Source organism: Mus caroli, chromosome 13, assembly GCF_900094665.2.
Source record: "Mus caroli chromosome 13, CAROLI_EIJ_v1.1, whole genome shotgun sequence".
In the NCBI taxonomy this organism is placed as follows: domain Eukaryota; kingdom Metazoa; phylum Chordata; class Mammalia; order Rodentia; family Muridae; genus Mus; species Mus caroli.
The window spans coordinates 83,840,046-83,852,077 of record NC_034582.1 but is presented as its reverse complement, the minus strand read 5'-3'; the positions used below and the strand labels follow the sequence as shown (position 1 = coordinate 83,852,077).

The window sequence follows — 12,032 nt, the reverse complement described above, 5'->3', positions numbered from 1 at the left end:
GGATAGCATTGGAAATGTAAACAAGGAAAATACCTAATTAAAAAAAAAACTAATTCAGTAATTAATAGTGAACATTAACCACAATTCAGTTTACTAACTAAAAGCCTCTTTCTTTTAAGGGATTTAGTCTTTAATTGATCTCATCTAGTTCACTCTATGTCTGACTGAGCAGAACTTTTTTTTTTTTCTAGAAATGTTTTTCTATATTTTCTTACTTGTAAATGAGCTTGTCAGCAAGAATGAATTGAGGATTTTCTGGTCCACTTTTCTCTATTTCCAGGGAAAATCCATGCTCTGACAAAACACCTAATGAGGTTGGGCTTTATGAAGGAAGCACTGATGAAGAAAGTGGAGCCCCTGTGCAGGCTGCAGGTGAGAGGGTTGGACCCACTATGGGTTCATGTGTCACATGGGCTTATCACTGTCATAAGAAACCAGATTGAAAACATGTATGAAAAAAAATTTCCATGAAATTGATAAAAAATTTTACCCTAAAGAATTTTTACCCTAAAACTTTTAGAATATTACATCAATATTAAAATTTATAGTAGACTGTAGCAGTTAGTAATAGCAAGGCACACAAGCAAATACACACACACACACACACACACACAAGTTCACTAGATGGACCTTGACTGTTAAATGAGAATGCATGAATAAGAAGGCAGATGCATCTTGTGTTAAATATCACCAGCTCAGAACTTCAGAACTACTGGTCTTCAACTTAGTGAGCTCATGGAGCTGGGGCTATAGCTGAAGCAGGGGGAGGCTGAACCTGCTCTTGCTCTTTAGAGAAGAGCTTGCTATGGAGTGAAAGGGCGCAGAGAGAAAAGATGTCTGGTTGCACTGTTTTCAAGCAGTTTTTATCTTACTGGCTTTTTGCTAGTGTGTTATGGTTTCAGGTCTTCTGTTTTTATTGGTTTCATTTGTGTTTGTGTGTGTCTGTGTGCCTGTGTATTTTCTTTGTTTTCATGTGGTTGTTGTTGTTTTACTTTGTTTGTTTTCCTTTGCTTGCTTGTTATGGAAGAGGGGATGAAAGCTACATTTGAATGCATAGAGTGAAAGGGATGAGATAGAGGAAGGGAACCCCTGATCAGAATATATTGTATTAAAATTATATTCAAAAAACAAATAACTTTCAAAAAGGGAGAAAAACACGAAGGGAAAAGCATCTTGGTTTATAATTTGTTAGACACCTTCAGGCCTGTGAACCATGTCCTAGCAGGTATTTAACCCTATGAGTTATTTTCTAGGGTTATGCAGAGGCAGTATAAGTGCATAGTAATACATGGGAGCAGTAGAAGTAGGCAACTCCTGAACTCCTATAACACTGAGAAAGTTTTGCCTAAACCCTGTATAAAACCAGTTTTAGAAAAGAGGCTTGTTAAACAAGTGAAGTGATACATCAAATTTTATTTAAAAGATCACACAGTCATGTAAAATGCACATTCAAATGTGAGAATTTTTCTCATGTTGAGGAAATATTTTCTTTATATTTTCCCTATTTAAACAATTTTCCTCTCTCCACACCATCCCACATTACCTCCCTACAGCTTCTGCCATGAGAAACCTTACTCCCAGATTGATAACCTTTTGCCCAATTATTTTTGCATACATCTATCTACTATGTGTAGTTATATGTATGCACAAATATATAAATACAGCCTGCTTAGATTGTTTTTGTTTTATATATCTTTATCTATCTATCTATCTATCTATCTATCTATCTATCTATCTATCTATATGGCTTCATATTCATTAGAATGTAAAAAAAGAGAAACATATAATTGTTAAACTTTTCAAAAATTTTAATAACTGCTGTGGACATAAATTTTGTTCTTCAGTCTAAATAGCATATCTCACCAGCACACATAGGGGATAAAAATTATTGATCAGAAATATATCATTAAGTGTACATACATGAGACTAGGACCTTTATGTGTTAAACCTATTTTTAGCAAAGCTTGAATATAGTTGTACCATTAAATTTGGCAAAACTTCTCTTCTCTGTTTATTATTATTCCTTTATTTTATGTGCCATTGATATAATTCTCACTCAAATATATAGTTGATATATAAGCCTCTGGTTCTTTTTTATTTTTTGATTATTTGGCCTTAATAAAATTGCATCTCAAATTTGAAACTCTTGATTTGGAATCACAAACCTGAGTGCACAGATCTGAGAATCAACATTGCACTTTAGCTAAGATGACTTTGTAGATTCCATGTCTCTGCAATGAGGTGTCTTCCAGCCTGCAAGCAGCTTATCCATGCTGCAAGCTACCATCATTTCAGTGCTGGTCTTGAAATGTTTGTGCTATGATTGTGGGCGTGAGTCTGAGCGGCTTCTTCTTCCTGAACGTCTTCTAGCATCTTGGTTCACTGCAATATAAAAAAGCATGTGGCTTTGATGTAGATCTGTCTGGTTTAGGTGTACTGCCTTCATACAGTCATTATACATGACTGCCCTGCTCTTTTGTGATGACCGTGGTTTACTGAGGTGACAATCTATTGATTCATTGATTCAACTATCTATTCCAGGAAAGATTGATCAATTTCCTTATTTATTCCTTCATTTGTTTGTTTATTTATTTATTTAATTTATTTGAGACATAGCATCTCTTTGTAGCCTGACTGTCCTGGAACTCACTCGGTAGACCAGGCTGACCTCAAATTCACAGAAATCCTCTTGCCTCTGCCCCCTTAGTGCTTGGACTAAAGGTGTGCGCCACTCCACCCTGAAAGGTGGTTACTATTATCCATTTATCTAGAAGTAGGATCTGTAGTTTGAAAGAAATGTGTGTGGTATAGTTTTATGAGTAAAATAATTTTCCTTGCTTTTATTATCTAAAGTTTAAAATTTTCCGCCGTTAGGGCTATTGCAGACTTATTCCTGGTAAATAGGCCAGTTTAATAGGCTATGTCGTGCTTATAGCATGAAGACCTTGAGGACCAGGAGATAGCACTCAGTGGTAGAGTGTCCAGTGTGTATAAGGCCTAGACTTCAGTTCTCAGCATTCCATAAAATAAACAGATCATAAACCTCATGGTTACAGCTAAATGAATTTCCAAGTATCGCCAAATGTTGTAGACAATACAATTAATATTTTTCTGTAGGAAGTTTTGCTTTTACGATATGTTGATGTTCAGAGTTTTAAGGTAAGTTAAAACAGCATTAATGACTTTTTTTTTTAAATACTTCATCCTATGGCCCTATGGATGGTAAAATTTTTGCTTTGTTTCAGATGAAGATTCCAACAGCTAAAATAGCTAAGATCATTTTAAGGAAACCTTAGGTTATAGCGAGAACTAACCAGGCCACTTCCATTCTCATCTAAATGATTTTTAAATGATATTTATTTTATGTGCATTGGTGTTTTACCTCATGCAAGTCTGTGTGAGTGTATAAAATCACTTGTAGCTGGATTACAGAAAGTTATGAATTGCCAGATGGATTATTGGAACTAAACCTAGGTCCTCTTGGAGAATAGACACTGTTCCCCACTGCTGAGCCATCTCTCCAGCCCCTAACTCATTTTTCATATCTCATAGACTTTCATAATTTTTAAAAAAAAGTGCTGCAAAGTGTTTTTTTTTGTTTTGTTTTGTTTTTCACTTGGAACCTAAAGGGTGTTTTGGATTATAAATACTGTGAAATACCCTTATCTACAGGAGACTGGCTTGGGTTTTTTTTTTTTTTTTTTTGTATTCAAATTGAGAAAACACCATAGTTGAGTTTCATAAAGAATAGAACCTCACAAAGCAATAGAAAACTATTAAGTGCCCAAGTATCAGATATAATTCAACGAACAGGTTTTCATTATGAATACTTTAATATTATTTCAGAACTGCATTTACATTGTAACAGTAAAGGTTTATATGAACACATATTTAATGATATAGGTATATAATAATCTTAACCATTTAAAAGTTTTTAGGTATCATAAAGAAGTATTTACTAGATTTATTTTATAGAGATTGGCTCTTTCTAATAAAACATTTAAATCATATGTATAATCACTCCTAGTTAGCCATGATATAAGGAATTATGTGAAAGAATATTTAGCTTTAATGAACAATTAATATTTGAATAATCATCATTTTTAATCGGAAATTGACATTATTACTTACCATTGCAGAATATTTGAATTAGCTTTGCTAAAAGATCAGATACAAAAATACTTTCCTACTGTGCTTCGCCTTTCTTCCAGTGCAGATTTAAAAAAGCACAGATATTATAAACAAATAAAGAAGCTTTCTGTCCATTTCTCTGCATAATTATTTGCCCAAGATTTAGCACATTAGCTTAATTACTCCTGCTTCTTAACAAACAGGAACATCCCTGTATAATTACTGTCGATCATTTGGGTTTCTACTTAGTTGCTAGGCTTCCTGAAAGGAAGTGTGGTTATAGAATAGCCTTTTTGAAAATCAATGAATGACTATGCCACACAGTTGATGAATACTGATACAGTTGTTTTTAAAAATAGAACAGAGTCTTAAATTTCTAAGTTGTTGTCAAAGACCTTGTGCCATTTAACAGTGAATCTCCTCTCACACAGGGGAGAGCAACATGTACTGCCAAATAGATTACTCATAACCTCTTTGGAACTACACATGTGCTCTTAATCTTATCCAGAATCCTCATCATAGATACGTTTATTTATGAATTCTACATAGAAAACTTAATTTATCAAAACCTACCACCATACTGAAAAGACAGTTTGGGTTGTTTCTTACTAATACTGGAGAGGTCCGTGCAGGCATCATTGCCAGTACCAACATTATGTGCATCAGAAAGCTAGATCTCCTGTAACTGTACTTCCTCTAGTTCAAGTCAGTCCTTTTCCAGTTCCAATGGAGTCCTAGAAAGGCTCAGTAAGTTATCCTTGAACACATAGAAGATCTTTTTAAACTGTCTACTCAAACAATAAATTAGCTACTTTTGTAACCTATGGTTGAAATATAAAACACTAGCAAATTCCTAATAATGAAGTTAGCCATTACCAGGGGGACACTGAGGACACTTAGTTCCTAGAGAGATCCCATGTTAGGTGTTTGCTCTAGAGACTGTCTTCATCATGAGATTGAGCAAATAAGACTTCATGATATGTAACTCAGGGAGGAAATTAAGATGTACATGTTTCTAATGGCATTCCTGCTCTGCTTGGTAATTTCTTTACATTATTCTTTTTAAATATCTTTCTAATTTCATATATGTGCAGTATATTTACAGTATTTCTGCATTTCCTACATCCAAATTCATAGCCTCTATTTAAAATTACTGTTGTTAAACATATAGGTCTATTGTGTCATATTATGATATAGAATCTTGTGAGCCCATTTACTGTTGCCTATATTTGTTTTAGGGATGACCAGTTGGTATTGTCAATTAATGGCTTATCTCCTTGTGGGAGTGGATACTAGTTCACCCTCTCTTACCCTTCAATAGTTGTCTGTAGCTCTTTATCTAGAGGCTAAGAGAGGAAGAACAATTATCCCTTACCATCTGTAAGATTTCTCTATTAACCTTGACATGGAATCTGGTGTTATTCTTCATGTATTGTGTAGGAAAACATTTTGTGTTGGCCTCATGGGTACAGCTTCTCTGTCTTTGAAGGCAGTGCAGTCTCCTGGTGGATGTACTTCTCTTTCCGTACTCACAGTGATTTTGCCCCTGCTTACATAGTGTAAGATTGTGTTATATGTATCCCTAGATAACTATTTCATTTCTTGTGTGTTCCTGAAGAAACAAAGAAATTGTGTTTTAAATGTCTCTAAGTATAGATAGTTTTAAAAGGCCAGCATCTTCTTTCCTTTCAAAACAGCAGTGAATTTAAAATTGATGAAACACACATTTCAGAACATCCATGAAGGACAAGCAGGAACACAGATGCTATTTATGCTAGCAGGGTAATGAAATGTGGTAGGAACTGTCCATCTGCAACATTGTTACCCAGGACTGTCATTTTTCCTCTGTGCCCCTTTTGTGAACTTAGTGTGGGGATTCTCATGGGATCTGGCAGGCTAGAAGGATTGGCACCTAATTTGCATGGGACCCAAAAAGGCTCAATTGATCTTCCCAGAGGTTGAGATTCACATCTGGTGGCATTTCTTGCCGGAAGTAATGTCTTGGTAGCAGTGAATAAGTGAGTTTTCAGCAAAAGCAGATGTGCAAAAGACAGGAAACTATGATCCATACCCAGTCAGGGAGAGTGAGAAAAGGGGCAATAGAAGCTTTCAGATTTCCCCAGATGTTAAATATAGTAGAAAAAACTTCAAAGCACAATTAAAATATTTTAAGAAAACATACTTAAAGAATTAAAAATGAGCATGATAATATTTTAACATGCAAAGATTCTTAGCAAAGAGATGAAGTACAATATTGGAATTGTGGAGTTGTAGAGTGTTTTAATAGCTAGAGTGCCAGGTCCATGAGAGCAGCTGAACAGGTGACACAGTGGTCTTGACCATAACTAAGAGAGTTTTTACTGTATGAGAACAAAACCAAAAACACCAAAGAAGAGTAAATGGAACCTCAGAGGCCTTTAGGATAACTTCAGATTGACTGATAAAAAGTCCATATAAATTCATGAAGAGAAGAACATGGGAACTATGAATATGCTTCAAGTAGTAGCCAAGATATTTAAAGTCTTTCGAAGTAAGTATCCAAAAACCTGAGCCCTAAATCAAATAATGGCCACAGATTTATATTAAGACACATAATCACAAGAGAGAGGCCTAGCAAACACAGAAGTGGATGCATATATATATATATATATATATATATATATATATATATATATATATATGTTGGTTATTAGCCCCCTATCTGATTTAGGAGTGGTAAAGATCTTTTCCCAATCTGTTGGTTGCTGTTTGTCTAACTGACAGTGCCCTTTGCCTTACAGAAGCTTTGCAATTTTATGAGGTCCCATTTTTCAATTCTTGATCTTACAGCACAAGCCATTGGTGTTCTGTTCAGGAATCTTTCCCCTATGCCCATATCTTCGAGGCTCTTCTCCACTTTCTCCTCTATAAGTTTCAGTGTCTCTGTTTTTATGTGGAGTTCCTTGATTCATTTAGACCTGAGCTTTGTAGAGTAATATATAGACTCAATTCAATCCCAATCAAAATTCCAGCTCAATTCTTCACAGAGTTAAGAAAGGGCAATTTGCCAATACATCTGGAAGAACAAAACCCTAGGGTAGCAAAAACTATTCTCAACAATAAAAGAACCTCTGGTGGAATCACCATCCCCAACCTCAAGCTGCTCTACAGAGCAATTGTGATAAAAACTGCATGGTACTGGTACAGTGACAGGTAGATCAATGGAATACAATTGAAGACTCAGAAATGAACTGTCACAAAGGAGCTAAAACCATCCAGTGGAAAGAAGACAGCATCTTCAACAAATGGTGCTGGCTCAACTGGCAGTTAGCATGTAGAAGAATGCGAATTTATCCATTCTTTTCGGTTTCTTAAGCTTACTTACCCCACACTTACACCCACTTGTATACATGCATATATACACCATATACTTATACCCCCTTATGCTAATACATATGTACACCACACACTGGGATCCTATATGAGAGCAAACACATGGTTCTTATTATTTTGAGTCATGCTTCTTGGAATACTTTCCAGCTCCACCCACTTTTCTATACATTTCAAAATTCATTCTTTATTTTTGACTTAAATTCTAGTGTGTATGTGTGTGTGTGTGTGTGTCACATTATATTAAAGAAGAGAATAAGAGAGGTGTTGTGGAAGAGTACAAAAAAAAAAAAAAAGACAGAAAGACAGAGAAGAAACTGAGGTCTCAGGGGATGGAGAATCGACCATAGCATGCTATTTGAAAATGTTATCACTATACCTGACACTGTGTATGATAATTTTAAAATTAAATAGTACTTATAAAACAAGACATTTATTGGCAGCCTGTCCTATCATGAACACTAAGAGAAATCCATCAGACTGAGATAAAATAATCACAAATCTTAATATGAATTACAGGAAAAATTAAATCATGAAAACATGAAATATATGGAATATTAACTTACTGGGTGTATAAACACTTCTTATCACTTTGATGCATTTGACAAAGGTTGTCCAATAAAGTAATTGTAACACTCTGAGTAGCCTTAAAACAGAGATACAATAAACAGCAATGACAGATTTCATCGAGCAAAGATTCCATAATTTACCAGCATGTGACAGTTGGTAATCATAGAATATCAGCTGGTAAATATAGAGTACTAGAAAGCTGGTAATTATAGAATTATAGAATATAATAGGAGAAATTTTAATGTCTACCATGACCATAGATACAAAAACTGTAATTAAAATATTAGGAAAAAATAACTAGAAACAGGAAATAAGCATCATGAACAACATAATTTTATCTTTCTGATGAGAAAATTGTTTGTATCTTAAATTTCATCAATTTACATTATATTGCTAATACACCAATATAGCATACAATGGACTATCTATCTACCCATGTAAAAAACACTTGGAAATGTTAATGTAAAACAGACTCAACAAAACAGGAATATAAATGAGTTTCCTCAACCTGATAAAAGCAGTTTGGCTGAGGTTCATACCTTTTTTTCTAGGTAGGGGTGAATTACAGAGGAACACTGCCTTCAGTAGCTAGAAACAAATGATGACTGTTGTCATTTGTCAGTAAGTTAGTCAACCTTGTATTGCCAGTTGCAGCCAGCATGGGTATTTGAGAGAACAAATAAAATGCACCAGGACAGGTCACGAATGAAAACTATTACTTAATGGATATGATATTATTGGTTAAGAAACTGTATTAAAATACAGCCAATCAATGAATGGGCATGATGTTAAGGTGTGATATTGATACACAAACTCAATCAGTTTTTTGTAAATTTTCAGTCAACCAAAGAAATGAAGAAAATGGCGAGTTGTGCCAAGAATAGGGCTGGGAATAAATCCCTACTGATAAACATTGTCTTGTCATGTGTGAGGCCCAGATCCAATCCCAACATTGTCCAATAATAGTGATGATGATGATATCTGAGAACTGAGATGAGTAAAAAACAAACAATCTAGTATGCCTATATTAAAACCCAATAAATATGATAAAAGACTTATTAAATAAACGTAAAACACCTAAATTTAATTATTGGAAATTTCTATTTTGCTAAGTTAAAACCAGCCAGTTATATCAGATTTTAGTTTCAACACATCCTTTACAGAATCACTGCTTGTATTTCGGTAGAAGCTGTCATGCTTATCTTAAAATTCACACTGAGATCTAATAGTCAAAATATTCCTTAAAACAAGAAACATCAGAGGGTAGATAGAACCTGAAGAGACCATCTCCAAAAGATAGGCATGGCTCTAGTTGAGAGATGGGGCCATCCACCCATCTCCAAATTTTTAACCCAGAACTATCTAAAGTAAACACAGGGGGGAAAAAAATGGAGCAGAGACTGAAGCAAAGACCATCCAGAGTCCACCCCACCTTGGTATCAGTCCCATTACAGACACCAAACCCCAACACTATTGCTGATGCTAGGAAGTACTTTCAGACAGGAACCTGGTAAGGCTGTCCCCTAAGAGTCTCTGCCAGCATCTGACTAAGACAGATGCAGATACTCACAGCCAATCATAGGATTGAGCCTGGGGACCTGAATGGAAGAGTTAGGGGAAGGAATGAAGGAGCTGAAGGGGGTTGCAACCCTATAGAAAAAATAATATCAACTAACGCGACCACCTGAGCTCCCAGGGACAAAACCACCAACCAAAGAGTACATGGATGAGTCCATGGGTACATTTGTAGCAGAAGATTGACTTTTCTGGCATCAATAGGAGGGGAGGTCCTTGGTCCTGTGGATGCTTCGTGCCCCAGCATAGAGGGATGACAGAGGTGTGAGGTGCAAGTGGGTGTGTGGGTGTTGGAGCACCATCATAGAGGCAAAGCGGGGGAGGGGGGCGGTAGGATGGGGGATTTGCAGAGGGGAGAGTGGAAAGGGGAACAACATTTGAAATGTAAATAAATAAAATAACAAAAACCCACACAACCCCCCCAACTAAGAACTATAAATCAAGACAAGTGTAGTTTTAGTATAAGAATCAAACAGAAATGTCAGTGAACAAACATTTATGTTTCTGTTCAACTGATCCTTAGCAAAGCTACCAAGAAGACTTAACAGAGAAAGGTTAATTTGATTTTTGGTTTTAATCCATGTTATTTGAACATTTTATATGTATTAGAAAAGTAAATTAACTTAAATATTTACTCAACAGTAAATAACAAAACCATCTGAAGTAGATCATGAACCCAAATGAAGAAGTTCTTAGCCATTATCTAAAATATCAAAAGCAAAATACACACCAGACAATGATAGATTATATTTTATCACACAAATTTTGTACCTCAAAAGGAAACCGGTAAGTAAATGCAAGTCATATACCTGACAAGAAGTTTGTTTCTTTAATAAAGTATCCTATAACTAAGATGAAAATGAGGAACCTAATGTAATGTAGTCAAAAGACTGGAATATGCATTTCATTGAAGAAGATTCAAAACTAGCTAATTGCTGGATAACTAAATGAAAGGCCGTCAAACATTCTTAGTAATTAGAGAAATATAAATTTCCTAAACTAAAATCTGGTACTATTTCAAGAAATACATATTATATCAAGTACTGGGAAAGGTATAGAGAAAATTGACCTGTTACACATGGCTGACAAAGAAAAATGTTCCAAATACTTTTGAAACATGTGTGACAGTACCTGTTTTTTCTTTTTTAAAAGTTTATTTCATATTTGTTTATATGCATGTAAGAACCAATGGAGGCTAAAGATAACATCAATGCATTCCCTACAAGGGAAGCTGAGGATGCTTGTTAGCTGCAGTGTGGGCACTGAGAACCAAACATGGTACTCTGCCTGAGCAGCAGAGTGCCCTTAACCATTTAATCATTGAGGTACATCTCCAGCTCCACGTCAAGTAGGTTTTGTTCTTTTGATTTGGTTTATTGTGTTTGTTTGTTTTTATAGTGGAAAACCTATTATCATGCACCAGTAACATGGATATGGGCTAATTGCATCTTAGTCATGAGTCAGCAAACAAAATTCTAGGAGTTAACAGAGCTGTATTTGTTTCTTTTTTCTGGGCCTTGGAATGTTCAGTGATTATTTGCAGTCCAATCTGTGACTTAGGACTGGCCACCACACTTTTTTTTTTTTTTTTTTCTGGAGCCAAGGGTCTTTTCAGGGTGATAGAGATCTAGTCATTCAGCCAGTCTCTTTAGAAGCTCAGAGGAAGCCCATCCAGTGTAATGGCTATTCCTGGTTGTCAAATTGACTATATCTGGAATGAACTACAATCCAGAATTGGAAGGCTCAGCTGTGATCCAGATCTTGAAGCTGGGAGATACAAGTTTCTGAATTGGATCTTGGTATGGTGAGCTTGAGGCATAGTGGCTAAGAATCTCAGGAGACTAAGACAAGGAGATCTCGGAGTTCAAGGTCAGACTGGGACAAAACATGTACAAGATCCAGGCATGGCGATACACACTTTTAATCTGGTGCACACCATTTGCTGGAGAGCTACATAAGGACATTGAAAGAAGGAAGATTCACTATCTTTGCCTGCTAGCCTTTACTTGACAGCACATCTGTTTGGAATCAACTAGCATTGTGGGACTGAGCAAATACTAGATCCTTGGTCTTCCCTTTCACAGCTGCTCATTGTAAGCTTACTATATAGAGATGGTACAGAACCCTGACTAATACACTGAGATAATATTTTGTTTTGTTTTTATTTTCTTCAAGGCCTGTTCTATTAGATAAATAATAACTACTACTTAATTTTATGTAAAGGCTATTTTTTCTTCTTTTCTTGGATTGACTTTGTTATTTGACAATTTCATTCATGATGCTGATCATGGGATGGATCTCTGGATATGGCAGTCTCTAGATGGTCCATCCTTTCGTCACAGCTCCAAACTTTGTCTCTGTAACTCCTTCCATAGGTGTTCTGTTCC

General features: G+C 35.6%; 1 protein-coding gene across 3 annotated transcripts in view; it reads left to right on the top strand.

The window, feature by feature from the left end:
- The window catches only part of Xrcc4 (X-ray repair cross complementing 4), a 222,214-nt gene that overhangs the window by 92,676 nt on the left and 117,506 nt on the right, over positions 1-12,032 (top strand). For all 3 annotated transcript variants that reach the window (XM_021180097.2, XM_021180098.2, XM_029484982.1), the window contains exon 6: positions 281-372. In XM_021180097.2, the coding sequence (XP_021035756.1) occupies positions 281-372 (92 nt within the window). The remainder of the gene's footprint in view (positions 1-280; positions 373-12,032) is intronic.